This window comes from Gasterosteus aculeatus, chromosome 5, assembly GCF_964276395.1.
Source record: "Gasterosteus aculeatus chromosome 5, fGasAcu3.hap1.1, whole genome shotgun sequence".
In the NCBI taxonomy this organism is placed as follows: Eukaryota; Metazoa; Chordata; class Actinopteri; order Perciformes; family Gasterosteidae; genus Gasterosteus; species Gasterosteus aculeatus.
This window is the reverse complement of record NC_135692.1, coordinates 11,785,159-11,812,737: the sequence shown is the minus strand read 5'-3', so window position 1 is coordinate 11,812,737 and position 27,579 is coordinate 11,785,159. Positions and strand designations below refer to the sequence as shown.

Genomic DNA, 27,579 nt, shown 5'->3' with positions numbered 1-27,579 from the left:
TTTTGCGTAAAAGATTTCAGACACTTTTATTATTGTACAAGTGAGACCAGCATAATGAAAGTGATAATACCCATGAACATGAAAGACATTTTTTCTTACTGTATTTACAGCGAAGTGTCTTCACATCACACACAAAAAATCCTACAAAATGAACAATTTGTAAATAACATAACAATTAAATAAACTCCACCTACCTTTAGGTATACAGCTGAATATGCATATGATGACCATCTCTGCACTGCATAGAATTTATACATATACTTTTCCTCATGAACAACGTGGGTTTTTCCTAATAGTAATAATAATACTGCACTCATGATGCATATAGGCGGCCTGTAAAGAAACACGAACAAGAACTAAGTCTTTGGCAAATGCAAATACATTCACTTGACCGATGAAGAAACCATCATTCCAGCTGGATTCAGAGAAACAACTTGCCCTGAAACATGTGATGGATCTGACGTTCTGGGGGGAGGGGGGGCGTGTTTAAGGCATTTAGCTGAAATCGTCGCCCTACTTTTGATGTTATTGGAGGCGTCAGAATCAGATGCTTCTGGCACCAAAGTTGACAAGTGGTACTGGGTTGACTTGGAATGGCTGTTATATCCTTTTCTGTGGTTGAATGCCAAAGACTTAAATAAAAAAGTAAGCTGTGAGAATATAGTAGTGCACGTCAAGGCAGTGACATGATGGGTCTTGAACTACAGGAAAAATCTTGAAACTGTAAGTGCCTTAATAGACTGGGACTTAATAGACTTACGGTCTGTTTCATGAAATATAGCAAATATGCATCATCATTTTTTTCTGCATAATAACGCTCCAGTGTCGCAAACCTCCAACATAGTGCAAAATGAACAAAAAAAACACAAAAAAGGGTTTGCATGTTGACCTCTTGTCTAGCAAAACACTAGCCAGGCAGTCTGCAGTTCAGTTCTTACCAATTATAAAAACGAAATAAAAAAATCCTTTTAAGAATATATCTACTAGTTTCTTGAAATCTTGCAAATAGCGGACCATAGTGATATATTTTCACGGCTCCTTCTATTTTCAAATGGATGTTCCTTTATTTACTTCATTTTCATTTTTTACATCTTGATTGTGTATCACGGAGAACATGTCCTAATCTTCTCATGGCATCAAAAGCGATCGATTTTACTCATGCTGGACGTCGTCCACTGTTCAGAAGGATGAAACAGCGTTTGCCTAACGCAGCCTGCGTGAGCCCGCTGCCGATCTCCTCTGATCTCACTGCGCCGCCATCTGAATCGGAGTGGGAGACGAATGGAAACTTGGGAGGGGGGGGCAAAGGCTGCTGCTACATTTGAAGCTCCGGACAGCATCCCTGCTGAGAGCCCTCAAAAAAATAAAAAGGAATGTACAGTATTGATCCGTGATGGGGCGAGACTGTGACACTGTCACACGGGGGAAATAAACTGTTATTTTTGTTATTAGTCTTTTTTTTTCTTCTTTTTTTTCACTGTCATTAGCAGTTTGTGTGTTGTGTGGTGTTTGTGTGTGTGTTGTGACTTTGAGTGTCTCTGATCTTCTTCTCGTAGTTCCTTTTATTTTAATTTAAAATCTTTGAGAGTCCAAAAAAGCTGCGAGGAGAGAAGTCGTTCTCTGAAGTCGTCTGCTACCAAAAAAAAAACGTTTCTCATTGTTTGAGCCGGGAACATTTTATGCGCAGTTGCTCAGTGTCCAGTGGACCATGCCGCTCACAACGGGGCAATATGGAGGCTAAGGCCATGGTCCTGCAGGTTGATTTGGTTTCCATGGTGACTAGTGACGGTCATAGGCAGTGGCAGCAGTGTGGGGGGCGGAGCCTCTCGATGCCGCGCTGTAATAATATGGAGAACCTGAAAGTTGACAGAAGAACAAATCATTACAAACAAAAAAAAAAGTGATTTGTAATAAACATGTGTAATGTCTAATAAACATGTGTAAACATGGTCAGATTTGGCAATTTGACCCTTTGGGGGTGGGGGGGGGGGGGGAATTCAAGGGAATATTAGTTTTTTTTAGGGAAATTTTAGTAGAACAGCAGGAATAATAGGAGCCAAATTGGCAATCATGCATATTTGATCATTTATCAGAATCAAATCATATGTAACATATATACATATATAAATGATATTGTTTATATACAAAGTATATCATTGTGTGCATGAGCTAGACTCAGAGAAAGTAGACCAGACACAGAAGAAATCATAGAAATATTTCCACGAGTACCTCTTTGAGCTTATCCTTTCTGTTTCTAATATCAATGCACAGTGCTGAGCGCATTATTATTTCAAACTAAACTCCATCAAACAATTCAATATCCGTTATACTCTCGTTCTATTTCTTTGGTAGAATTATTCTACTTCAATTAATCCACTTTCTCTCTCTCTTCACTCACTTAGTAACGCCGGGTTGCTGAACCGCCAGGCGTCATTGTAGGTTGTGTACTGTGGGTGACTGTAGGGGTTCCCCGAAAACTCACTCCCTGTAAAACAAAACAACAAATCAATTAGCATTTCAATGCGTTGAAACCATTACGCCGTTCACACGCAGTCATTTCTCGTCATTCAAAACAGGATGCAATTTGAGGGGAAAATGATAGTCATCGATGTGCGACCAGTCAAGCAAGTAATTTATTTCTTTTTCATTTCACTTAAGTTATGCAACACTGAACAATACAGGATGCGACATTGAAGGCGGCTTTCCCTGTCCCATTTATGGATATCTACCCATTCTTCTTCCTCCACTATATTCCAATAAATACAGAGTGGTAATAAACAGTTTCATGCATACATTTTTGATATGCTGCAATAAATCCCACAGCCCTTCTCTGAGGAATTTTTTAACATCTCGAATCCAAAACCCCCTCCAGGCCCGAGCTCTGGTGGTTGGTGCGACCGGATTTCATTGCAGGGGGAACTGACTTGGAGCATGTCAGTGAGCACCGCCGTTGGTTCAACATGTTTCTTTCTTTTACGAGACGATAAAGGCTAGATTTTATATGAAGCTGGTGAGAAACGGCTCTGCTTTAACAGTGTTTTGCGCCTGTCACTAAATCTTAGTGGTTGTGTGTAGGATGAATGGGTTGTAGCACAAAACCACAGGCCATGGGGATTAAAGCCCTCATCTTTGGCTTTGTGCCACGTAAGAACAAATGGAAAGTGAAAGTATGTTGGACTTCACACTTTTCAAACCCCATGTGATTTAACAAGTTTATTAGTCAAAATCCAGACCGCACCGCACTGCCACGGGGGGGATACCACACCTCCCTCGGTTTTTACTGGAAGCTGTTAAACCGACTCAACTGTTTACGTATGCATTTAAAGAATGTAGTGTGTTTTCTTAGAATGAAAATAAAAAATGAAATACAGAGACAGAAATAAAAAATGAAAAGCATGCACGTCTAGGAAGCACATCTGCATCAAAATACACCTAGTAATGCATAATGGGAAAAAAGTGGCAGATTTTTATTTTAATTGAATCTAGTATGGGAGAATAGCAAGAATTATGTAATGGATCGGTTCTGCCAAATCAGAAAAACGTTTTGACCAGCAGTACATTTTTTTTAATTCACCAATGTATTGAATTAGCAGGTAAACTGAACCTTAAAACTAGACCGAAACCTGTCTTGGAATATACCACCATATTTCATATGTATATTTAGGAAATCCTTTCTTCCTGACCTCATTTTCAACAAGTTTCAACAATGTAAAATGAAGTATTGTGAAAATGACCTGCTAACTAACGGATTAAAACAATTCACACAGGTAATAAAACCTCCTTGGCCCGAGGTGATATCCAGACCCGTCATTGCGGGCCTTCATAAAAGCAAACAGAGGAACAGCCAGAGCCCTTGATGGGTTGTGTGATTGCTAAATGATATGCAAAACGCAGGACACACTCGACCGGTTTCCCCCGTCCACGTGCTTTTATCACATCAACGCAAAATGCCGGCTGTGGTTTGGCTGAAAATCTGTTTAGTGATGCTGCATCCGGCGAAACACTAGCTTCACCTCCTTAGAGAGAGCACGTTGAATATTTACCGGGCTCCCATGCCTCTGCCTCTTGACCCTTAACTGTTTGCTGTGAACCTGAACTGCAGGTTAAGTAGAGGAGAGGAAAGGGGATACGCTCCGCAGGAACGAGGTCGGCGGTGCTGCTCATTGGGGGCCGGCGCGAACGGCCACGCGGGAAGATGATGAGCCCGGAAAAAAGGCTGGGAGGATATCAGGAAAGGAACGGAGAGGGACTGTTTCCTGTCTGTGATCACTTATTCCGCCCTTCTAATCCAATCGTGCACACGCGGAGCTAATAGCGTAATGTGTGTGGGGGTCAATAATTATCTCGCTGTGCGTAACGTGGCCCTAAACTCTCTTCACTCTCCTTTTGAGGTCAATGTAACCTGTTAAATGGACCCTCAAATACAATATGAAGCGCTGGCGTGGTCCCTCACTCACCAGGAACCATTCCAGCGAGCGTTGAGGTCGGGTAGCTGCCTTGACCTGTCGGGGGAACGTGGGGGGGGTATCCAGGTAAAGTTGTGTTGGCCATATCCCGACCTGAAGAGACAAAATAAAACACAACAAAAACAAGACACTTGATGAGTGCTTTCCCGTAGTCTGTGAATAGACTAAAAAACCCTTTTAGATCCAATATTGTACAGATTCTTGCTTTCTAAGTATTGTTTTGAAAATGTACATTTTTTTAAATATTTCACTACATTTTATTTACATTTTATGATGCAGCATACAGAGATGGGACTAATTTAAAAATGCAAACTAGATACTTGAGTTTTATGACACATTTTACCACTAACATGTTCCTTTAGGCATCATCACTTGTCACCACCGCTAGACAGCCCGCACAACAACACAGTTTTTCACTTTAATTTAAAGACACTTTCAAACAAAGTTGTATCGTTCAATTAAACACCAGAAAGCATCACTCCGCCTCCATAACAGCTCAAAACAGCAGAAAACTGGTCACACAAATGCGTCCCCTCGTTGCACAGTTCTATCTTGTCCAAACATGCCCCCCCCCCCCCTCACAGCGGCCCCTCTGCAGAGCGTCACCCGTCCGGCTGCAGGTATTCAGCCCAGTAATTGAGAGTGACGGTTGGGTTGTCCTCGCTGGCCACGGGGACGGTGGGACAAAACGGCACGTAACCCCAATCTCCGCAGGGGTAGGAGAGGCCCCCGTTATATTGTCAGCTGTGAGGGCCACTTGGACTCAAAGAGGAAGACAAAAAAAAATCATCTCCCTATGGAGCTTTAATGAGGGACTAGTATACGACATGCTCCACAACACCACAAGATGAACGCTGTCTATGCCTTTCGCCTTACAAACTCTTGACTATTCATAATAAAACGGTTGTAGCCTGATAATTCTAAATCATTTTTCAATTCTCTACCTTATGGAGAAGTGCGTTAGTCACTTGACAGACTTGTGGAATCTAGATACCTATTTATATATTCTTTGCATTTGGTCTTAATCTGTAGGCCCATGTGTTTTTATATGAAGAAGTCTCTTGAAAAATACATTGTAGTTTGATTAATTTTAGATTTTACCTAGTAAAAAAAAAGAAAAGATCTAAATTATATGGATAGAAACATTATTTGGGTCACTAAACTAATTGAAAGCTCTTACTCGATGCATGTACATGTACAAGACACATTTATCTGTCCGAATATCAAAAAGCGACTCTCACTGCATATTAGCATTGCTAATGAGAGCATCAACCACAAGCAAATTTATATTGAATTCATGCATGTGCCATATTATGAGCAACTTTCTGTTTAATTGTGGCTGGACGAACGGGCCCTGCGGGTATCGAAGTACCTGCTCCCACAGGCTGGCAGGCCTGCTGGCTGCAGCGGGGACTGGGGGGGTGGAGGTGGGAGGGGGGGGGGGGTGGAGGAGTTAAACGGCTGGTGAATCTGGTGGAGAGGCGGGGTGGCGGGCCTGGAGGTACACGAGACTCAGGCCTGCCAAGGAGGAGGAAGAAGGGGGGGGGGGGGGTGTTGGAAGCCTTGTGCGGCTAATCTTGGACTAAAAAAAATGTTCTACAACTATGTGCTGTAATACCCAAATTATAAGCAACATGATTTTTTCAAGGATGTTGAACATTTCTTGTTCTGCGGCAGGAGGCAATGAAGAGCATTTATTCAAGTACAGTACTAGTTTTGAGGTACAAATTAGTAGAATATTAAAAAAGTATTGAATAATAAAGTATTAAACAGTATTTTAAGTGAGCTGATCACTGTATATAATACAATAACATGCTCTGCTGCAAAAGTGTGTGCAAACTTTTGAATTGGACTATATATATATATATATATATATAGGAACGATTCAGTCTTACCGCTTGCTTTCATTTGTAAATCTCACCACTGATCGCTGTATTGTGTGAAGCCTGCTGAGATGTGGCTTTTGGTGTTAAAGCAGCGAGACTGGAGGGCTGCCGAGTTAAAGAGCTTTGCAGACAAGAGTGAGGTCATGCCGGACCTTTCATTTATAATAGGAATTAGTTAGCCACAAGCCAGTGCACATAATTCAAAGGGAGCCGTGGGAGTACTGTAGGTGGGGGGTCCGGTAGGGGAGAGGCCATTGTGTGTGCGTTTGGTACATTGGTAACTATTGTCTAACTGTCTAAGCAAACACTGAGCCGATCTTCTCTTCGTTATTATTGCAGCAGCTACAGCAGTTGTACATGTTTAGATGAAAGTCAATACGACTATCTCTCCATTACCTCGCTTCCAGGAGAAGAGATACATAATGAGAAACAAATCTACCCCAAGTTTAATCTCTTTAAAGTATATGCAGTTTATATTTAGACTTTCTCTCATTTTTACTAGAGATGCCAATTGCTCTTGTTTCAATGTTTCCCCTTTAATATATTGATTTTAAGACTGCCATACATCCTAATCCCACACTATGGTTCTAGATGGATCTGCGAAAGGCTAAGGAGTTGCACTTTACGTGGGTCGGTCGCATCCAGCCGATACCTAATCAATATTAGCCCCGATACTGATCCAGTGTATCTGATCAGGGCATCAATACTTTGACTCATTGGAGACTTCAACCTTCACTCCAGTCCCAAATTGCAACAATAAAACAAACATTTCATCGCGGTTCTTTTGGTTTCAATTTTGCAGAACACACGTGAAAATGTAGTTATTTTAATCTACAATCGCGGCCTCTGTTGAATCCGGTGTTTGTGTATCGCAGGACGCAGTGAATGCCAGCAGCGCTGTGACTGTGGCTCTATGTCCCCTTTAAAGCCCCCTTTCTGAGAGGCGCCAGTTGGGAGAACCCTCTGTTCAGCAATGATAGCCTCATTAGCTGCTTCCTAGCCTTTGTTGTTTTTACAACAGAGATGTGTGTCCAGATTCTCATTAGAAGACGGGGCTCCTTTATATTGTCTGCTTCCTCTGACAGTCCCCTTAGATTCAACGCCAGCGAATCAAGCTATTTACTTTTCGTCTGCCCTCGTTTTCTTCTCCAGAGGAATTCAATTGAAGGATTTTTTCGCTTCGCTGTTGCAAAATCTTGTAGATTTTTTGTCTTAATTTGTGTGTCGCAGTAGTTGCTGCTGAGGTGGGGATACGTAACGTATTTATTTATTCCTTTTTTGTTCTTTTGCATTAACATAGACTCACTGTCTTAACAAACAAACAGTAAAACACGATGACCTTCTTTTTATTTGGCACTGAAACAAAGTAATTTATGAACGACTCTTTTGATGGCGAGAGTATTAAATTTAGCATGACAGGGACACCTTCATGTTTGCTGCAACAACAACCAAAAAATCTTTGACCTCCGTTTTTCTAGGCTATGTGCAGAATGGGGGCAATTAATCACAAGCCCCCCAAAAAATCTCAGCACCCTAATTAATTACAACTAAGTAAAGAATGTTTGGAGAGCCAAATTGCTTTAAATCCCCAAACGCCGACTGAAAGTCATTCATTATCAAATGTGTGCTCAAAGGTTAGTTTGCTTTTTGTGAAGACGAAATAAGCATTAATTTGGGAGCTCGGGCCTCCGTTTTCCTCCCTGCGGGGGGTGAAGGCGGTTTGTCACAAGGCCGCGCGTCTGAACTTTGCTCGCTGCTCACTGGACACTCCTGGACACTCCTGATGCCTCCTGCGTGGTTCAACTCACTCTCCCTCAAACCAACGCTAAAGACCGGACGCTTGTATTTTGCCAGATGAAGATTTGTCTAGAGGATTAACAGGCGTGTGCGGAGGCAACCGCTCCAGGACGGGAGGGGGGGGGGGGTTTGGAGCCTCCATTAACAGGCCCAGCAGGGAACGCGTTTAAAGAGTCTTCAGTGTGCAGTCACAGAGTGGAGACGTGTAAAAGCTCCCACCGAGTGCTCAGGGGGAATCCGCACGGCGCTCGAAAGATGGCACTTCAGCCCGAAGCGCCACCCAGAGAACAGGTGGGCTCCGGCTAATTTCCGGAAATACCGAAACTCTCTATAGAAATAGTGGACAATTGGTCCGTATCAGGGCCATCTCTCCATTTATTTCTCAAAATACACCAAAAAAAAAAGTTCAAAGCTCCTCCTTCTGCTATTCATAAATCCAACCACGGCTCACACTATTTGAATTTTAAGCAGTTGGAATGAACAAGACTCACTTGAGATGAAATCCATCTCTCGGAGGGAATTCATCAAAGAAATTACTTCCCATATCAACAATAGAAATTACCTCACAATATGCAATTGTCCTATCCACATATTCATGGAACCTTTTGGTGTTTTTATGGGGTAAGAGGGACTATTTAGCAGGTAATACGGCATTAATGTGGAGGAGAGGGAGAGAGAGAAAAACACGTTTTAATGGAAGTGGCTTCTTGCCTCTCAATTTTGATGATGTGCACAATGCCCTTAAATCCCTTTCTTATTTGAGCCCGCTTTGCAGGTACTTTTGAGCCTTAATAGGATAAGCAGAGGACACAAAAGATTTCTATCGCTCAAGTCTTTCACTTCACTAAGAATCCCGATCGCTGCCAATGAGCACTTCATGAATCATTCATTTTTAATAGATTATGCAAATTCCAGGACATAAAATCAACAAGATCAATAACTGCAGGCATTTTAATTGGTGTTGGAAAACATTTTAAGGATGAACATAATCTCCAGTTCTTTCCCCCGTAAAGACACAATTAATTTCAAATTGGATCTGAGCCTAAATGCTGCAGATAATTTACGACTTTTTGCATGGCTTAAAATTCCTCTGGTAGGCTTATCTCTGGCAAGTAAACTGCAACACTCAGCCATTAGAAAGACCACACACCTGAATATCCCCCAGTATGCACACAGGCAGCCACTGAGGGAAAACCAAGCAGAGGAGCCACTAACCAAATACTAATTACCAAGTGGAAGTCGCAGTGATATTTGTTCCATTAGTTTGACCTCTGAAGTGCTTTATTCCTCCGCCTGTGAGATCTGCCGCCGGGAAAAACGGCAGAAAAATAATGAAATCAACATTTACAAACGCAAAAGCATGTACTTTTCATTTAGCGGCACTCACACACACACACACACACACACACACACACACACATGCAGGCGGACGTAGACACTGCATACAATCCCATCTTTCTTCCTCCACACGTCTCTTTGCACCTGTAAAGCAGTAAGGAGACCCTCTCTCTGCGGAGACCATCTGAGATATCCCAGGTGCAAACAAAGCCGCCCGCAGAACCAGGCCTGCATTCTACGGGGCCATCGGTGCACAAAGGACAAACACACACCTTTCTTCTCAGGAGGCCTGCCTGACCGGGGAAATCTACCTCCCACATATTAATGAGAAAAGGGCCCTTTCTTTTCTCATAAGACTGCTTGGCTATCATTTGAGCAAGAGAGAGGGGGGGGGGGGCTGTAGGAGGGGCAGGGGGGACTGCAGCAATTTTCAATCACCCTGTCCTCCCCCACCCGGAACTCGCTGCCTTTGATGGCTGCTGCATAATTATATGAATTTTAATAAAAGCTCTGTATATTAATCCCAGGGCCCTCGACAGCCATCGTAAACTTTCAGTAAACTTAACCTTCTTCTGGGTAATAACACGGCAACAACAAAACAATATTTCAATTAGCCAGGCAGTCGTTAACTGTGACAAGGATAGGAGACGACAAGGGGGGGGAGGGAGCGGGGAGGGGAGGGGGGTGGGGGGGGGGGTGGATAGGGGGGTGAAATAAATGATCACGGTGTTAAGAGTTAGGCGGCGGAAATGCCAGAGCGTATTTACCGAGGCACATTACTCGTGCTTTTGAGACACACAAACTGTCTCCCGGCGAACAAATCACAGAAGCAACACAGCAGCCAGCCGACAAGCAGTCGCTCCTGCATGGTGGCCTTTTTCTTTTTTTTCTTTTTTTCTTTTTGCAAGACCTTGCTCCGATACACAGTCATAGTTCTGATGCGCTGACACCCAAAGGTCCTTGTCCAGCGGTGACTGAACAGCCCCCCCCCCCCCTTCCTCCCACAATCTCTCTTATTGCCCTGCTTGCTCAGCAAACACCCAGACGGAGGACAGCTGTTAAGCTTTTATTGCATCACTGTACCACCTTTTCAGCTCAGAGTGAAATGGTATTAAAAAAGTCTTCACACTTAACTTTTTGGGTTTTGGCTTTTATTTTTGCACACATTTCACGTTTGTTTTGTCAATTGCACAAGCATTCTTATTATTTGTTTGACTTGTTATCTTACATTTTGTTCAAACAACAAAAAAAAAGGACCCCTCAGCTGAAGCTGTGGCTTGGCAGCATAAAGGCACACTGTATGATCTTACCTACGGGGTAGCTTTGCGACACGCTGGGGCCCAGGTCTGGGTTGACGTTAGAGGATAAACTGGGCTTCACTTCGTCCAGGCTGGAATTCAGGGCAGGGAGCGAGTACTCATTAGCCTGGGAAAAGGACAGTTGAATCATTACACAACCAAACAATACCAAGATGGAAATCCTCCCTTCTCCTCCACCATTAAGCGCTCCACACAGGCCGGTGCGAGTATAAATTTGTATGAGAGCATTGTGAGTGTGTGTGTGTGTGTGTGTTCAAGCTGCAGGGTGGCAGTTCAAGCATATCATGAATGTATTTTGGTATTGTCTGAGAGGAAGTGGGATTTTGAGATGAGTGAAAAGGCGTCAGCTGGCCCTTTGTGCTTGACTGCGGTCCTACTCCTGATCAGCCAAGGGAGAAAGCAGTTCTGCTTTGTTACCGGCTCACCATGTGGCCTTGCTTTTTCCTTTTCTTTTTTTTTTTTTCTCTTCTTCACTTTTTTCTTTTTATTTGGAGTCTAAACCACCTTTAAATTTCATTACCTCTTATCTCTGAATGGAATCAGTTGTACAACTTGCAGTTTTTGTTACATTTAACTGTTTGAGTCTTTTCCCTCTGTGTGTGCATTCAGCTGTTGTATTAAAGGAGGACACTTCACTCAAATCCCTCATGAGCTTGATTTTTAGTGGTAGCAGTATCTCGCAAAGCGCCGATTTAAAGACGTCCATCTCAACCCCTCCTTAAGGTTGGTGAATGGAATGCGTGTGTTTTTCTGTTGCTATTTATTTTTAAATGTTTACGTGTTTAAAAAGAATACCACATGAAAATGTTCTATGGTGGCCAAATGACCTGATTACCAAAACCTAAACAATGCTTGAAAATTTCAACTTCAATATTTCAACTCTCCTTTGCATTTAATAAACAAAAAACACATTTTCCACAATCTAAAAATAGTTTGTTCCTCCATGTGTTCCACTCGCTTTTCTATTTTTATTTTAATGAGACGAGACTTCCGGAGTCTAAGTGTTGACGATGTTGGTCCGGAGCCCGGTGCGAGCCTGAGTGGCTCAGTGGGCCGCGCTCCCACAGGGGGACGGGCGCCCGTGACCCCGCTCTTGTCTGCCTCTATCGCAGATAAACTCTAATTGTCCGCTACAACTGTTCGCTGGCAAAATGTCGGATGTTTTCCTCTATTCTCCGAGGCTCCAGACGCCAAACAGACGTTTTATCATGCAGATAAAGGGCAGAAGGGGGGAAAAACTGAAAAGATGGGCCTGAAAGGGATGACCAAATGGCTAGCAGAAGTGTGGGAGGGGTGAATCCATTGAGTTTTGCATCTCCAGAATGGTTTTTTAATGCCTCGCTACAGAACCCAGACACTGGCTAATAGGGCCAGAAGAGAACGTGAGGCACCCATGAAAGGGAAAGTGCTCTGATTAATATTGCATTAAATTAAACCTGATTTTTCTGGACCCCCCGCCCCCCCCCCCCCACACACACTTGGCCTCTTTTTTATTCCAATGCTTTTGCTCTGCCTTTTAATACTCTCCCTGACGCGCTTTGTGATTGCAAGTCATTTCCAATTCGTTTTGGTATTGATCTTCCAGTAGAAATCAGTTTTGTAATTAGCTGCAAATTAGGCCCTCTTCTGGAGGTGAGGCCTGTCCCACTGATTTATCACCTGCGTAATTCGCCCCGATTGGAGAGAAATTAAAATGAACTCAATTAGGCGACCGCTTTTGCTTTATGGGTCCGACTTGTAGTTCGGTGGGAGAAATTAATAGCCTCTTGTTGTCTAATAGTATAATGAAAGTAAATAAAGGTTATCCATGGTAATAAGCCCAGAGCTTTTAATAAGCGGTGGTCCCCAAATACCTCTTAATGTTTTGAAATGAGGATGGATGGCGAGTGTGGTTTTTGATATGAGAAGGAGAACATGCTTTACATCCACTTCTATGAAAAAAAACAAAGACAGCCTTTGAGAATGCCACAGCCATTAAACATCAAGATGTGACACCCAATTGGAAAATAAACAACAAAGGCAAGAAGCAGCAGTTGAATAACACTGGAGAAAAATCTAGGTATTGATTAATTTAATGTTGCCTTACTGTTATTCTCAATTATAGGGATACAAGAAATGTGTTTCTCATCACAAAATCAATAATGTGTGGGAGTTTTTCTGTGGATCCCTATGGTGTTATACATTGCTGGTTTTAATCCAGTGCTTAGACACGTCAGACAACTGTTTAATTAGCTCATGAAATGGGAATATTTGCGACAAAGTTGCTTTTTTTCATGCCTGCACATGCACAATGTGGGTGTTTTAACCTGCGTGTAAAGAATGAAGCCAGTGTGGAGTGCGCGTGCTACTAACCTGTTCGGGTTTGATGTGCTCCGATGTGGGGAAGACGTCGGGGTACGACGGACGTTCAAAGACCCGGTCCAATGCTTCCAGCTGCTGCTGGGTGAAGGCATCTGCCCTAAGGTGTTTCCGTAAACTCTCCACACTACCCTGAGAATCACTGTTTGGGCCAGAACCATCTGAACCATCTACAAGAAGAAAGAGCAACAGTCGAGACACTGACCCCGGGAAGCTGGCCTTCACTTCAATCTATGCACTTTATATTCTCCTCATGTGTTTTCTGCACCACCTCTGTGGGGGATTTGAGGAGGACAGAAAGGGATGGTGTGCAGCTTTTTTCACTCTTTAATGGCTGTAGTGAGCCACTGGCTACATCACACAGGTTTTTTCCTCGCATCCCCCACCCCCCACCCCCCAGTAGTAACATCATGATCCAAAAGCCCTCTAGTAATTGATGGATTACCAGAACTTGCAAATATATATATATATATATATATATATATATATATATATATATATATATATATATATATATATATATATATAATCATCTTTAGTTCCGTTTTTTTTCTTTTTCTGCTCCTTCTTTCCTCCCCAAAACCCTCGCGGTGAAATCAAGAGCAGTTTTTTTTCCCCTCTTCTTTTAAAGCACAATTTCCCTCCACGATCCAATACTGCTTTCATTCTCTGCGGGTGCGGTGGTTGCATTTGGAAACAGCGGCAGAGGACAAAGAGGCTGAATGAAATCGTACAGTGCGGTTCAATCACCCTGCTCTCCAAACACAGGAATTTTCTCCTGACTCCTGACCTGATTACCCGACTGTTGGGAGAAGGATGCCTCAGCTTCTCCCGTTGTCACTTGCGTGCAACGCTTTACAGCCTTTTACGCACCATCCTACCAACCCCCCCCGCGCCCCGCGCCCCTCCCTCCCCATTCTGCTCTGCAGTGGCTGTGTTCTGTAGGTCTCTTCCCCAGATCCCAGAAAGCTTCAGCTCCCTTACAAATCTGTCATTCTAAATTTGCAGCAGATTATGTTCTCCCCTGAGCGGGAGAGTGGTGATATATGATATGCAAGGCCCCTATTGATTGCCTGATCTGGTGGCAAGAGGGAGCTGAAATGAACTTGAAATGAACATCATGCCTCAACTCATTGTGCGTATAATACTCTACTTAATCCCACATTTTTCTCTGCCATGGAATTCAATTGATCAATCATGTCTGTGTGATAGTACCATTTGGGAGGGTTATTGCCATTCTATTCTGCTGCTTGACCTTTTTTCACCGGCTGAGGCCAGAGGATGAACCCGACTCTCCCATGTCTATGGAGCTATAAAAGAGAGTGTGTGTGTGTGTGTGTGCGCCCTGAAATTGTGCTGATAGCTGCAAAAATGTCAAGCAATAAATACCACGCGTTTGCTAGCAATTTTCTTGTTAACTATTTATTCTATTCTAACAGCGTTAATGAATACAGGACTTATTTACAGGCAAAGCACCGATCCGATATGTTTGATCGTTATCCGTGTAGATGTTGCAAATTAGTGTGACAGATTTAGTAACTTTTACTCTCTGATCCATTATCGGTTAAATCAGTCAAAGCTGGTCACAAAATCAGTTTTTAGAGCCGCAATAATCCCTGTCCTCATTGTGCCTTACGTAAGGGTGGAGGTGAATTAACCAGGTGAGGTAAAGGGCATTTAAATACAGGAACAAAGAGTTAACTTGCATCAGCTGATACCTTCGGTTGAGGTACCTGTATTGGATCCAAGAAGCTGCATCGGTGCATCACAATAATTTATCCCTCACAAGATTATCGGTTATCTTGTTAAAATTGGGGAACTCTTTTTTTTTTCATCCCTGAATTTCTCTTCCCTAAATCTAGGGGTGAAAAACGTTTTATCCACTATACGCATGAGAGTATGATGTTTAAAATGGACACTTGTGGTTGATGTTGAAAGTAAACGAATGGTTCAACCCTTATTTGTTTTCTTGGAGAGAGTTTGACGAGAACATCAATCCAAGTTCTCTCATTTTTGTCAGTCAGGAGATCATTAGCTTAGCTTAGCATAAAGACTAGAAACGGGCCCAAAGAGATAGCCTGCCGCTGTGCATTTTTAACACACGCCCCCTGCTTCCTGCGTTCGTGCTAAACTAAGCTGACCCTCTCCCGACCGTACTGTTCATATTTAATGCACATATAACTCATCAAACTAAATGTTTGCGTCCTTCTAGGTGAATATTCAGCATGTTTTCTCCACAGCCCCATTGAAGGTCAGAAGCAATTTCTTGTCAACTTATCAAACTCAATTGTTGTCTTTTCTGCCGTAGCAAATAGAGTCATTAATTACTTTTCTAGCTTACCGAAACCAACGACTGATCAATACACCTCCCGCTATATTTGTCATTCACCACTGGAATACACTTCCCACACACAAGACAAACCATCCTGGGTCAACCTACGTACTTCCTCCCACTCAGACTGAGAACAGTCCCATGTGCCCTCCCACCTCCTGACTCCCATTTGACAAATAACGACTGAGTTTCCAGGACGAAGATGACTCCGGTGACATTTAGAAGGTCCGTGCAGCCCGCACATTAAGCCTCCTCGAGCGTAAATCACATTCAAGCTTCCCTGATCACTTCCAATAGCGTCCCTCCCAGCAAAAAACGACAACGAAAGCGAACAACATTTGTTCCATTGCAACATTTGTTCCATTGCACTTGTCAAAGCCCACTAGCGGTGGTGGAAAGTGATTGTTCGGTAATGACCTCGCAAAAGTTTCAACAATAAAAGTCAACTGTCTCTTTTTCCTACTGTCAGTCAACGGTGGTGTCAAACATGACCTCAGTTGTCCTGTACAGCCTTAATCTTTCATAATTGTTTTTTTTTAAATTGATTTTTGGACCCTTTTTTGGTCATTTTCTCACAAATGACATACAAGCAATACTTTTTTTTCTAAAGTCAGAAGAACATTCATGTTTCTTCGCTATAACTACAAAATAAATGTGTGCCTTTGATCTTTAAGCACTAATCATCACTACAAGAAGTCAGGTCCATCATTTGGACAATTCCAAAACTGCACATTGCACAGCGGTGGTACTAATCTTTGACCACAGTGGCTTTGTTGGTGCGTTACGCGCTTGTCCCGCTCTGTGGTCCTTTATTGATCATTGCTGGGGTTGAGTGTATTCGTCTTGACATCGCTCTGTATTAACACTCTGGTAACGAGGGAGCAGCCTCCATCAGATCAGATAACCGGCTCTATGAAGCAGACTCCTCTCTGCGGGGTTTGGCACCCAGAGGTCACGACCCCTTGCAGGAGGCTTCAGCAGAGGCAACTGTGGGACTCGTCAAACAAATAACAGAACAATTTCCACGAATGTCGAGTATGAAAATGATTTGTATTAAGAAGTCTGACTGCAATAGAGGGAAAATATTATTTTAGAACAAAAGTCATTTAAAAAAAAGTTTTAAAATAATTTCTAAGTTAGTGTTTAGAGGCACAGGGGGGTGAGCTGCCACATTGAGGTCATGAAAGCACCCCTAAGTTAAATGAGCTTAACCTCCCTCTTTCTCAGTCTGCTCATTGTTTAAATAACATGTCAACATACATACACTCTCATTCCCCTAACACATTATGTCTTTCACAATACTACACCTCTGTAATTTCCCGCCTGACTCAATTCTGCTTAATTAAATTAAATTAAAACAAATTGGATGAACTCAGCCGCATTTTGTTTTGTCTAATTGAATGTTTTGATTATGTAAACATAAATGAAAAAGTGTGATATGTTTGTTCTGCATCACTAAAGATCCGTTATTAGTGATAGGAGCTGAAAAATTAAGAAAAAAGTATTTGAGAACATTTTCTTTCCTTGATACTTCTGCTTTTTTTTCAGATGGATATCATTATAATGTAATATTTTGTGGATTTGAGGCTGTTTTATTACACAAAATAAGGAACTTATATGACACCACCGCTTTGGAAAACTGGGATGTTCATTTTTTTTGTATTTTCAATGATCAAACTGTGAACTAATGAAATTAAGATATTCGTCATTTGTCTGATCCCTCCGAATAATCATGCGGGAGTATTTTGGAAACCTTACTTACTGTCAGCCATCAATTTACCGTTACGTTCCTGAGCTTTTAAGGGCTTCATTAATCTAATTTGGAGGTTGCACTTAGGTGCTGACATTTTGCTGTGCTCTGAGTTCCTGTGTTGATTCTTCCTTTCCCCCCATAACAGATGCTGATACGCAGAGCAGGGTGTGACGGCGGCCCGCTCCATCGCTCATCTACATCCACACGCATCGGTTCAGTCCTCACGACGCTCACAGATGAGAAATAATTAATTCAACAGCTACTGAAGCACAGAATCACATCCATTCTGACTGCCGCTGGCTATTGTTGTTTGGCTTTTGAAATATATGATGATCATCTTATCGTGAAATTTCTCTCTTGGCGTTGCCCTCATAAATCAAGAACAAAGCCCCGACACAAAGCAAAGAACACGACCAGAATGGCTGAAATTTTAGAACCATCTACAGGTCTAATTGTGCAAATTGTGGGGCGGTTCTGAAAGGGACGTTGTGACAAGAACGGACGCACTTCGTGTTCTCGACAGACCTCCGATCTGTCTGCTCGGGTCAATTCAGCTCAAACTCAAACCCTCACTAATAACCAGAAGGAGAACAAAAGCATCCAAGAAAGCAAACTTGTACTTAAACATCGGCTACTGTATGACAGGTTTTTATTTGACCCCGAGAGAAGCAGCTTCTCTTTTGTCTTTTCTGGAGTCAGAAGCAGTGGGGGTCGGTTGGAGGAGCTGGGATGTTAATCTGTGAGCTAATAGCTTTTCTCTGCAAAATTGCAAATTCTAATATGTGTCACTTTGTAAAAGGTGTGGACAGCCGTGGTCACCGAAGACAGACTCCATCTCCAGGGGTCTCTCCCCTCTCCCCCCCCTCTGTCCGTCCGCAACAATGGCTGCCAAGTGTAACATGCTACTTTTAATTTGCAATAACACGTGACAATAGCAGATTAATGGCTCTTATGACACCTGTGTCCCTGAAGCTCCTCTTGCAGAGACCCAGTGTACATAACGTGTGTCACACTACATTATCTCTACATCCCTCCTGTAATGGGGGACCTTTTTTTTTTTTTTTAAGGGCACTGCTGACTCGGAAACTTAGAAGCTGTCTGCTCGCTTGGCAGAGGGCCACGGCTACCGCCTAAAAACAAATACTCCGGGCCACCCAATCCATTTCAGCGGGGCTCGTGTTGTACATCGCCCTCCCCTCTGCAACCCTTCGCCTCCGCTCATTTTCCTTGATGTTTCCAGCCCTTGATAATGACATGCTGGTGCCACAATCATCATGAGGCTTAGCAAGTTAAATAGGGCTCACGCTAGCTACTCTGCCGCGAGGAAATTTAATCCAAGCATTAACCGAGTATGGAGTGCTGTCTACTGAGGGAAGCAGAGTGCGTCTGAATGGCAAACACGTCAACGCGTGAAAACGGACCTCCGCTAAAAACCACTGCTTTAATGCAAAATGACCAAATAATGCATTTAAAGCATCACAAACCTGCTTCTTTGTTCTATTTGTCTGACTTCAGAGCCAGGATTATACCAATATTAAGGCATACATGTAGATCATATTTCTTTAAAAGTAAAAATAAAGCTTTACATTTGCAATACATCTCATGAACACTAGAAATTGAAATTTAAAACAGCATCCAATATTCTGACATCTGTCCCAAAAGGCAGCTATTCGAGTCTTTTTCTGAGGACACTTTGGTCTACCATCCGCAAAATCTCAAATTCAGTGGGTCTTTTCTTTTTTTTGTGGGAAGCGGGAGGGGGGGTAAGGTGCACTTCAGGAGGAGACAGCAGCAGGACAATAGTGTCTACAGGGAGAACATTGTACGCGATATACTATTTTTACAAACTGAAGCTCGAGGCGAGACATTGCTTTTGCAACCGTGTGTGTGTGTGTGTGTGTGTGCAGCCAAGGCCGGGGTTTATGTTTTGGAAAAATAAAGTATCCCTGACCTCACGGCTCCAGGTAGGCAGCAGCTGGATGTTGAGAGAGTACATAAGAACTAGAGCTCCCTGCGTCGCCCTCAATTCAAGTCCTACCCTGGTGCACACGCAAGCCCACACACACACACATACACACACACACCGCTTTCTTCTCTTTCATCGTAATGCCGGCCGAACACCTAAATCACAGAAATGGCAGCACATCAGGGGAATCATTTGAGACTGAATAGCCATAGAAACATGGCGCTGTCACCTGGAAGACCTCCACAAAACAGGCCAGCTCTCCTCCTCCTCACACACACACACACACACACACACACATACCTTATTCCTCTCCATGCCCTTTAATACCTCTTTGCCCTTCAGTAGCAATCTGCATAGAAATGTGTGCATTCTATCATTCAGGGACTAGACATTACACCCTGGCTAATATGAGAGGTGCTCGAACGACTGAAAATGAACCCTTGAAAATACCAGACGTTTGCATTATGCCTCCGCGATTGCATCTCTTACAGGGGAAGACTTGATTATGTCATTTGCCATGTCCACCTCATGCTGGTTTTTATATCTTTGCCAGGAAATCTACCTCTGACAGGTCATTAGTCATCCCTCCCTCCCTGCACGCACATAAAACATCAATTCCACCCAATATCCCGCAAACCCCTGCGCTTCTCAACAAACGCCATAACAAAGGAGACGCTATGTAAACTGCTGCCGTGCTCTGATTAGCTCTCATTCCGGAGCGCCGCAGAAAATAAGGTACTCATTCCCCACCCTGTTTGAGATAACTGCCCCTTTTCAGCAGCCACATCAGCGCTCCCGCACATGCATGCTTTGTAACACGAGTGCATCTGTTTAGCTATTCTCATCAGACTTATGTAGTGACATTAAGGAAGCCTATTGCTTACAGAACCAATAATCTATATCGCCTCAGGCCCCCTTATATCCACTAACCTACTACTTCAGCAGCAGAAGTGCCACCACTTTTGTTAAAGGGAGAAGAAGAAAAAAAGCCCTTCACTGAGGTACATCAGCTTCCTTGACTGACCTGGGTGGTTGGCTACATCATCTTGACATGTAATTATCTAAAGCCCTTTAATCACTTCCATAAAGATTAATTGCAGGAGACAACAGCGGAGGTCGTGTCTTCAAATCAAAAGACTCCTTGGCAGATTGACACAGCGGTGTAACAGGGTTCAGACTTGGGTGTTTTATAAGGGTCATCTACGGGAACTGAAGCAGGTTTTAATGCTGTAATTGCAAGTTCAGCAAAGTGGATTTTATAGCAAAAAGCTGCACAGAATCCTATTTGATTTTGTAGCGGATTTTAGTTCTTACTTTCTGCATGCTAATCCTGTGTGTGTTTTTCTTTTCTTCTCCAAGACAGCAAAGTTATCTTACCTTCATCTCTTTTCCTCTTTTCACCATTGGATCGTGGAATACCCAGAATCCCATTGATGGAGTAGGATCCTGCAGGGTCGTTGGAGGCGCTGGTTACTGGCGGAGAGGTTGTGCTTGGTACTGGAGGGTTGGGGGGGGAGGATAAAAGCAAAAATTAGCTTCAATTCAAGGAAAACATGCATGTACACTACTTTCTGTGACGCCATACGATGCCCCTGCTGAGCGGCATCATTACCTATTGTATGGCCCGGCGTCGACAGGGACGATCCGTCAGGAGACGGATGGAAAGGCTGCTGGACTTTTGTTCGGATGATCCTGGAGAAACAAAACAAAGGCCGATGTCACTGCTGCTTTGCTACGACCGACTCTCCATCCTGGAGATTCAGACAGTCCCTGTAGCTATGGAGATATCGTGCGCTAAGGATATCAACCGTTACTCCTACGCGAGACTGGAACAGTCGTTCTACCTTTTTTAAAGGTGAGGTCTGGTGAAAAGTCTTCATTGCACTTTTGGTCTGAGTGATCTTGCAAACAAAGCATGAAATCACGTCAATTCACCTCAATGATCAGCTTCACTGACTCTACCTGGCCCACACTAATCAGCACCCCCCCACACACACAGTTTCTCCCCCCCACTGTGGGGGGAGATTCACTGGGTCCGATCGCAGCCTTGTAGTAGCCCCTTGCCTCCCAGATTAAACATATCTGTAGAGCCAGTGGCCCCCATGTGCCGATGCGGATGGGGCTATTGATCGAGGCTCGGGGAAAAAAAGTTGGGGATTAGTCACACGGGCAATCAGATGCAAATAGAAAGCTATAAATTATATGTGACAGGAAAGCAATAGTTCCTTATTACCTTGCACAAGCTTACGCCAGCATTAGATTCCTTTAATCTGAATGGCACTTGGAAGAAAAGGAGCTGTCACAATCATTTGTGAACTTTAAAACTATCCATCATGTATGCCATGAGTGCTAGTTGAGAGCACAAAGAGGTTGTATGAGAACCGTGGAGCCTTTTAGGGTGAATTTCTTTGCCCGATTTGGATTTAGTTTCTTTGTTCTTATTTCAGTGGAATGAAAATAGCCAGCTGCTCAGTCAATAACCAAAATACTCCTAACATCTTCTGTACATTATCCAGAAATGCATCTGATGATTTGGTTATTGATGCCACTGTAAACGTCGGAAGGCTTCGGAGAGAAAAAAAAAGAATCCAACACTGTCAGAATTTTTTTTTTTTATGAAGAAAAGAAAGAAAACTCCCCTTCGAGGCAAAGCTACCTAACAACAAGCCCTTCCAGAGAACGCATATTGACGTTTTAATTTTTTTCACTTCTCCCCATAACAGTTGTTCGACCCCTTGACTTGTGTGTGCTACATAAATTCAAAGGCTTTATTTGGTATCCATGTTCTTGATATTGAATAAGCAATTTGGGAGAATGAATTAATGACCTAGCTGTTGCTGAAAATCCCCCGAAGAAATATTAAAATTGCTTTCCTTCTTAATCAATAATATCGAGCTCCATTGAGGACATTTTTATTTTTATTTTATGTCTACCAACTGGGTATCGTTACTTGTTGGTTGTGGTGGCCCTCACGCGTGGTAGTACAACACTATCTGTAGCCTTTAATAATGCATGCAGGCAAAAGGTGTTTAAATTGAGCATCCTCTTGTTCAACAGTCCTGAGGTCAGACTGTCTGCCACAGAAACCACCACTGGCCAGTCACCATCATCCAACTGGAAAAGACTTTGGCTCCAGTCCTGCGGTTTATCTTCTTAACAGGGGAAACCCGCCATTTAACACAATAAGTAAACGCCCCTCTTCATTTATTTTAAGACACTTTTGTTTTTGTGATCTCAGTTGATCTGGAGCAGTCTGTTATAGTGATTTAAGCAATGAACAATTTTCCATTGATTTTCTTTTTTGCAGACTGCTCCTTTAGAAATCCGTTGAAATATATTAATATATTAACCTCCAGATAAATCTAAACAAATGTGTTTCATTTGAGTGTGTGCTTTATTGTGTGTGTGTGGCGAGGAGCAACACATTGAAATCTTCTGCTTGAAAAGGAGAGAAAATATTCAGCATTGAGCTGCAATCAAAATTCAAAGTAGCTCTCATATTTGGCTGATAGAATTACAGTTCTTTATATTCATAATATAATTTCCCACATAAACAAAGACACATAAGTCCCCTCCAGGGTTTGAAAAAAGAACAATCGGAATTGAAAAAACCCTTAAAAAGCTCTTTTAATTATATTAATGTACATTTCGAATGTATCACATACATGTGTCTGCCTCCTTAAATGGGGCTTTTTAAGCAGCCACGAAGCATGAAATGAATTTTCTTCAGCCCTTTCTCTATTTAAAAGATGTCTTGTGTGGAGCTGTCCATGCTCTCCCATCAGCTCATTAAAATGTAATGCTGATGCTGGCTCTATGGAACAGTGGCTCTTAACCAAAGTTCATCACCGGGGATCTCTGGTGGAGGAGGGGGTGACGAGGGGGGAGGGGGGGGGGGGGGTGTCATGGGTCCTAGTTTCCATCCACTCCATCACTATGGTTCTGTTTACAAATTCCTTTAAGAATACTCAATACTTGTAGCACAGGTAAATGATTTTTGAGCTGTTAACTATTTACATTTCACCTGCATGATAAGGGTTTTTAAGGCCACAATCGAACTAAATTACTGCTGCTTGGTGCTTTCCCGCGTTATCACAACGTTAAGAATTTCCAGTCGTTGATTAACTGGATATGGTGTTTTTGTTATATATTGTTAAAAAAAAAAACTGCTCTTGATTTCACCGCGAGGGTTTTGGGGAGGAAAGAAGGAGCAGAAAAAGAAAAAAAACGGAACTAAAGCTGATATATATATATATATATATATATATATATATATATATATATATATATATATATATATATATATATTTTAGTATATATATATATATATGTATAGGCCTACATTAATATATAGATTTTTTTTCTTTTATCACGTTATTTTTACATGATTAAAATATGTCACGAAAATGTAGATGTTTTTTTTGCCTTAATTCCGTTTCCCGCTGAATAAAATCTTGCAGAAAAGGCAGGAGTCTCTCTCTCCCTCTCTCCCTCTCTCTCTCTCTCTCTCTCTCTCTCTCTCTCTCTCAGCAGCAGCTCCAGCACATTAGATGTGCTAAAGAAAATTGGCCTGCTTTATAGCGCCACGGGATCTGGTCACCGAATATTGATCGGTTTTCATCTCGACAGATTCACTCAGTCCTGGATGTACTGCTGATTGTTGAGGGAGTTCGGTCTGAAAGATTGAATTGCACCTCAGAGACCGCGAGCATGCTCGTGCACGAGCTGCGTGTCGGGCAGCAGCACAAAGTTGGCCAAACAATATTCGGCTCGAGGTGGCGAAGCACAGATTGTTATCGCGCGGATGCATTCGTCATTAAAGGGTTTACGCACAGCCACGTGTGTTTGAACTGAACTAAATCGACTCAATAAAATGAGAAAAACAGAAATGTTGCATTTTTTTTTTAAAGTTACATTTGAATTGCTGTGTCCTACCTGTTAATGGATGACACGCTGGGAACCGTGTCGTTGTCGCAGACGCCTTCCGCCAGAAGTCTGTCTCTGATCTCCCAAGCAAACATGGTCGGGTTTTGTCTCTTGTAGTCTGCGATTTTGTCCACCACCTTTGGGGTGGCCACTTTGGGTTTAGACCCCCCGATCACCCCTGGTTTGATGCTGCCTGTCTCGTAGTATCTGCAATGATAATAAGATACTCCAATGACAGCTTGCCATTTTTAAGGACGCAATTCTACTTTTGCCCCCCCCCCCTAGAAGGTAGGGGTATGATATAAACACATTAATACACACATAAGTTGTGGAGTTATTGATTATGAGAACTTCTTTTGTTTATTTTTCAGAGGAAATGTTTCAAATGATGTGTCAAAATAAACAATCATTTGCTTTAAAATGCAAGAACAACGCACGAGCGCATGCATGCATGAACACACGGCGAAATGTCTGTAAAATTCATAGTGCGTAAACACCAAAAATGGAGGAGAAGCCCACCTGAACTCCACCAACCTTACATTCTATAATTTAGAACGACCGAAATTTCAATCAAATGAGTTAAAGAATTAAAAAAAATTTTTAAAAAAAAAATCGAGCTGAGTTTTGTAGGTTGAGCTCTCTCCTCCACCTCCCACCACCACCACCACCACTGTACATCGTGCATATCCATCCACCTCCCCGCACCCAGCAGAGTGTACCTGGCTGCAGGGCTTGTCCGGAGAGTGTTCACCCACCTGCCCAGGATCTTGCTGACGCAGCCGTGGCTGACCCGCAGCTGTCTGGAGATGTCGCAGGGCCGGACGCCCTGGTGGGCCAGCTCCACTATCCGCTGCCTCACCACGTCCGGGAGGGGTCTGCCGTTGACAAACACCCCGCCGAGCTGGTTCACACCCCCGTGCCCTACGTGGGACACAACAGCAGCACACAACACACAACCGTGACATTAGATAAAGTCGTAAACGGACGGGGAAGGCGAACGTGACTTTGGGTTGTGATGGTGGATTTGAAGAGCTGAAGGTTCAGTGTCCTTTGTGGAGCAGGTGGATTCATAATGTACTTAATATGAAGAAGCTTTTAAAAATAGAATAGAACCTGATCTGCAATATTAAACAAATATTGGCATTATTATTCATTTTAATATTAGGAAATCAGAAAGTCGTGTAGCTTCTTTTTACGTGTTAAATGTTGTATAAATATAGCCATATTATAAAAAATCATTAATGGGTAAAAACTGGATTTGGATGTGTTGACCACAGCAGTATAAAGCCAGTGTCCATGAACATGTTTTTATTTTTCAAATGAGGTAAAACTGAGGAACAATTTAACCTATTTATCCATATGTTTTGTCCATGCTAGTTGGTGTGAATTTTAACATCATTTTCAGTTGGAAACAATTGATCTAAAATTTTAAATGACCATTAATTATGAAACTGTCTTCATAATAATATTTTTTAACAATAGAAACACCTACTCCATCACATAGTTTTTTCATCATTGGCAATGTTATTGTGCAAATTCTACATTTACAATAAATCCAACCTGCGTTGAGCCACTAAACTAATAATTGTAATTATATACATGTATATATATATTGATTTTTTTGATTTTTGGAAAGTTTCCTACAGACCTAAGACGTTCTCCACCACTACAGCTATTACGTTACAAGCTCCCCAATTTTCCCAGCACGGTGATTTTAAATAATTGAACGAGCTTTGATTACTCACATTACATATTATTTAGTAAACGAATAAGTCATCAATTATTCACATACATCCAATGAATTACAGCTACTGTACGTGGACTTGTGTTGCACCCATTTGAATTATTTCGAATAATTTGAATAATATATGTGTAACTGACTTACCAGGCCTAAACACACACACACACGCCCACAGACGCGCGTACACACACGCACACACTGCGCGGGAAGCTGGAGAGTGATACACGTGTACAGTACACGGCGCCTACCAACGCATGCTCTTTGTTTACTATGACAACGTCAATGTCCACACGCCGCTGCGTTCTGTACATCCTTTATTATATTTTTCAATCATTTTTAAGCAGAGTATTGTCTGAAACTTGCTCACGTGCGATTATTTAATTGACTATTATCCCGGTCCCATTTTTCTCAGTTGATTTTACTGCGTTTATGCTCCGCAATGCATTTTGGCACATAAAAGTCCCTCTGCTTTCTGCAGCAACGACAAATTCTTCTTCCTTTTTTTTTTCTTCTCTTCTTTCTATCCGCATAACCGTGTCAGAGCTGCTGAGCAACGCGGGTTGTGCTACTTACGGTGCATCGCCGTGAAGGGGTCTGCTTTGCAATGAATATCCATCGGATAGCAAAGGAAAGACAGATAATCAACCGAAGTCGCCGTTTCGCCTTCCGATCGAGGATGAAAATGTGAAGAAAAAATAGGTGGTTCTACTCGATGGAGGGACTTAGTTTGCCCCCCTCCACCCTCCGCTTCGATGACCGATCCGGTGGCAACTTCTCCCCCCACCCCCCCCCACCCACCCCCCCCCCAAAAAAAGTTGCCTTGTCTTTTCTATTCTAACAGTCCGGTCCGGGCGCGGAGGTCTGGCAGGTGCGCAGCATGACCGAGGGATCGTCTCAACAACACGACCTGTGCTGACTTTGTGGCTGTTGTTTGTATTTTTCTTGGGCGAGCGGAGGTCTCACGGAGTCTCACGGCGAGCTGCGGCTTCTTGCAAGTGAAACGTTTTTGAAGGTCCAGCGTGAAAGGGGCAACGCGGTGTAATTTCCTCAATCCCGGTGGCCTTGATTTCACGCGTCAGAACCTGGCGGAGGGAACGAACGTGTGCGCAAACAAACACACACGCGCACGCACACACACGCGCGCGTCGGGTTTCTCCTCCTCCGGCGGTGGATGCGTTCGGGCTGAATCTTTGGGCTGAGAATGAGGCTTCTCTCTGTGTCTGTGGTTTGTAAAAGCTGCAACCCTCCCCTCCTCTCGCCCCTCTATCCTCCTCTCTGCAGACCCCCCCCCTTCCCCCTCCTCCCACCCCCACTCGTTTTTTTTTTTTTGCTTATATGGATGAGTTGTCAGACAAAGGCAATAGATGCCAACACTTTGTGATTCGCTAAAGCAAAAAAAAAAAAAAAAAAGGAAAAACAAAATCAGGGGGTCCAAATGAGGAGGTCTCCGAGGTCTGACACTCCGTTAGGAAGGGGAGGGCGATAAATAAGCAATGGATTCGGAGTTGGAAATAACAGTTTATTAGACATTACAACCGCAGTGAATTTTATATTCGCTTGCTGGAAGTTTTGAATCAATGAAAAAGGTTGTTTGTTTTTATTTTATTTTTCTCTTTCACATTTTTTTCTTCACATTTATTGCCCGGTCTATAGAGCCTGTCTCTGGGAATATACAGGATCTCTGTCTGTCCTCGCAG

The 27,579-nt window shown here is 42.8% G+C and overlaps 1 protein-coding gene across 4 annotated transcripts; it reads right to left on the bottom strand.

The window, feature by feature from the left end:
• Positions 1 to 27,122, bottom strand: pax2b (paired box 2b). 4 transcript variants are annotated; one of them, XM_040177333.2, is made up of 10 exons: positions 26,456 to 27,122; positions 24,897 to 25,062; positions 24,151 to 24,348; positions 20,828 to 20,907; positions 20,593 to 20,712; positions 13,159 to 13,334; positions 10,798 to 10,912; positions 4,458 to 4,559; positions 2,399 to 2,485; positions 1 to 1,856 (listed from the first exon to the last, which is right to left on the bottom strand). In XM_040177333.2, the coding sequence occupies exons 1-10, from the start codon at positions 26,496 to 26,498 to the stop codon at positions 1,780 to 1,782; spliced, it is 1,164 nt and encodes a 387-aa protein (XP_040033267.1). In that variant the 5' UTR covers positions 26,499 to 27,122; the 3' UTR covers positions 1 to 1,779. The 4 variants fall into 4 exon arrangements, with proteins under 4 accessions (XP_040033267.1, XP_040033264.1, XP_077959532.1 ...); XM_040177330.2 differs by having other exon boundaries at positions 24,861 to 25,062; positions 26,456 to 27,120; XM_078103406.1 differs by having other exon boundaries at positions 1,045 to 1,856; positions 10,802 to 10,912.
• Between the last annotated feature and the right edge of the window lie 457 nt (positions 27,123 to 27,579).

Excerpts from the sequence above, each read along its gene's own strand:
- pax2b (XM_040177330.2), bottom strand. The coding sequence starts at position 26,498 with ATGGATATTCATTGCAAAGCAGACCCCTTCACGGCGATGCACC. Across the intron at positions 20,713-20,827 it reads GACGCCGGGCCATACAATAG|TACCAAGCACAACCTCTCCG; the intron begins GTAATGATGCCG and ends CCAACCCTCCAG. Across the intron at positions 1,857-2,398 it reads CAGCAACCCGGCGTTACTAA|GTTCTCCATATTATTACAGC; the intron begins GTGAGTGAAGAG and ends GTCAACTTTCAG.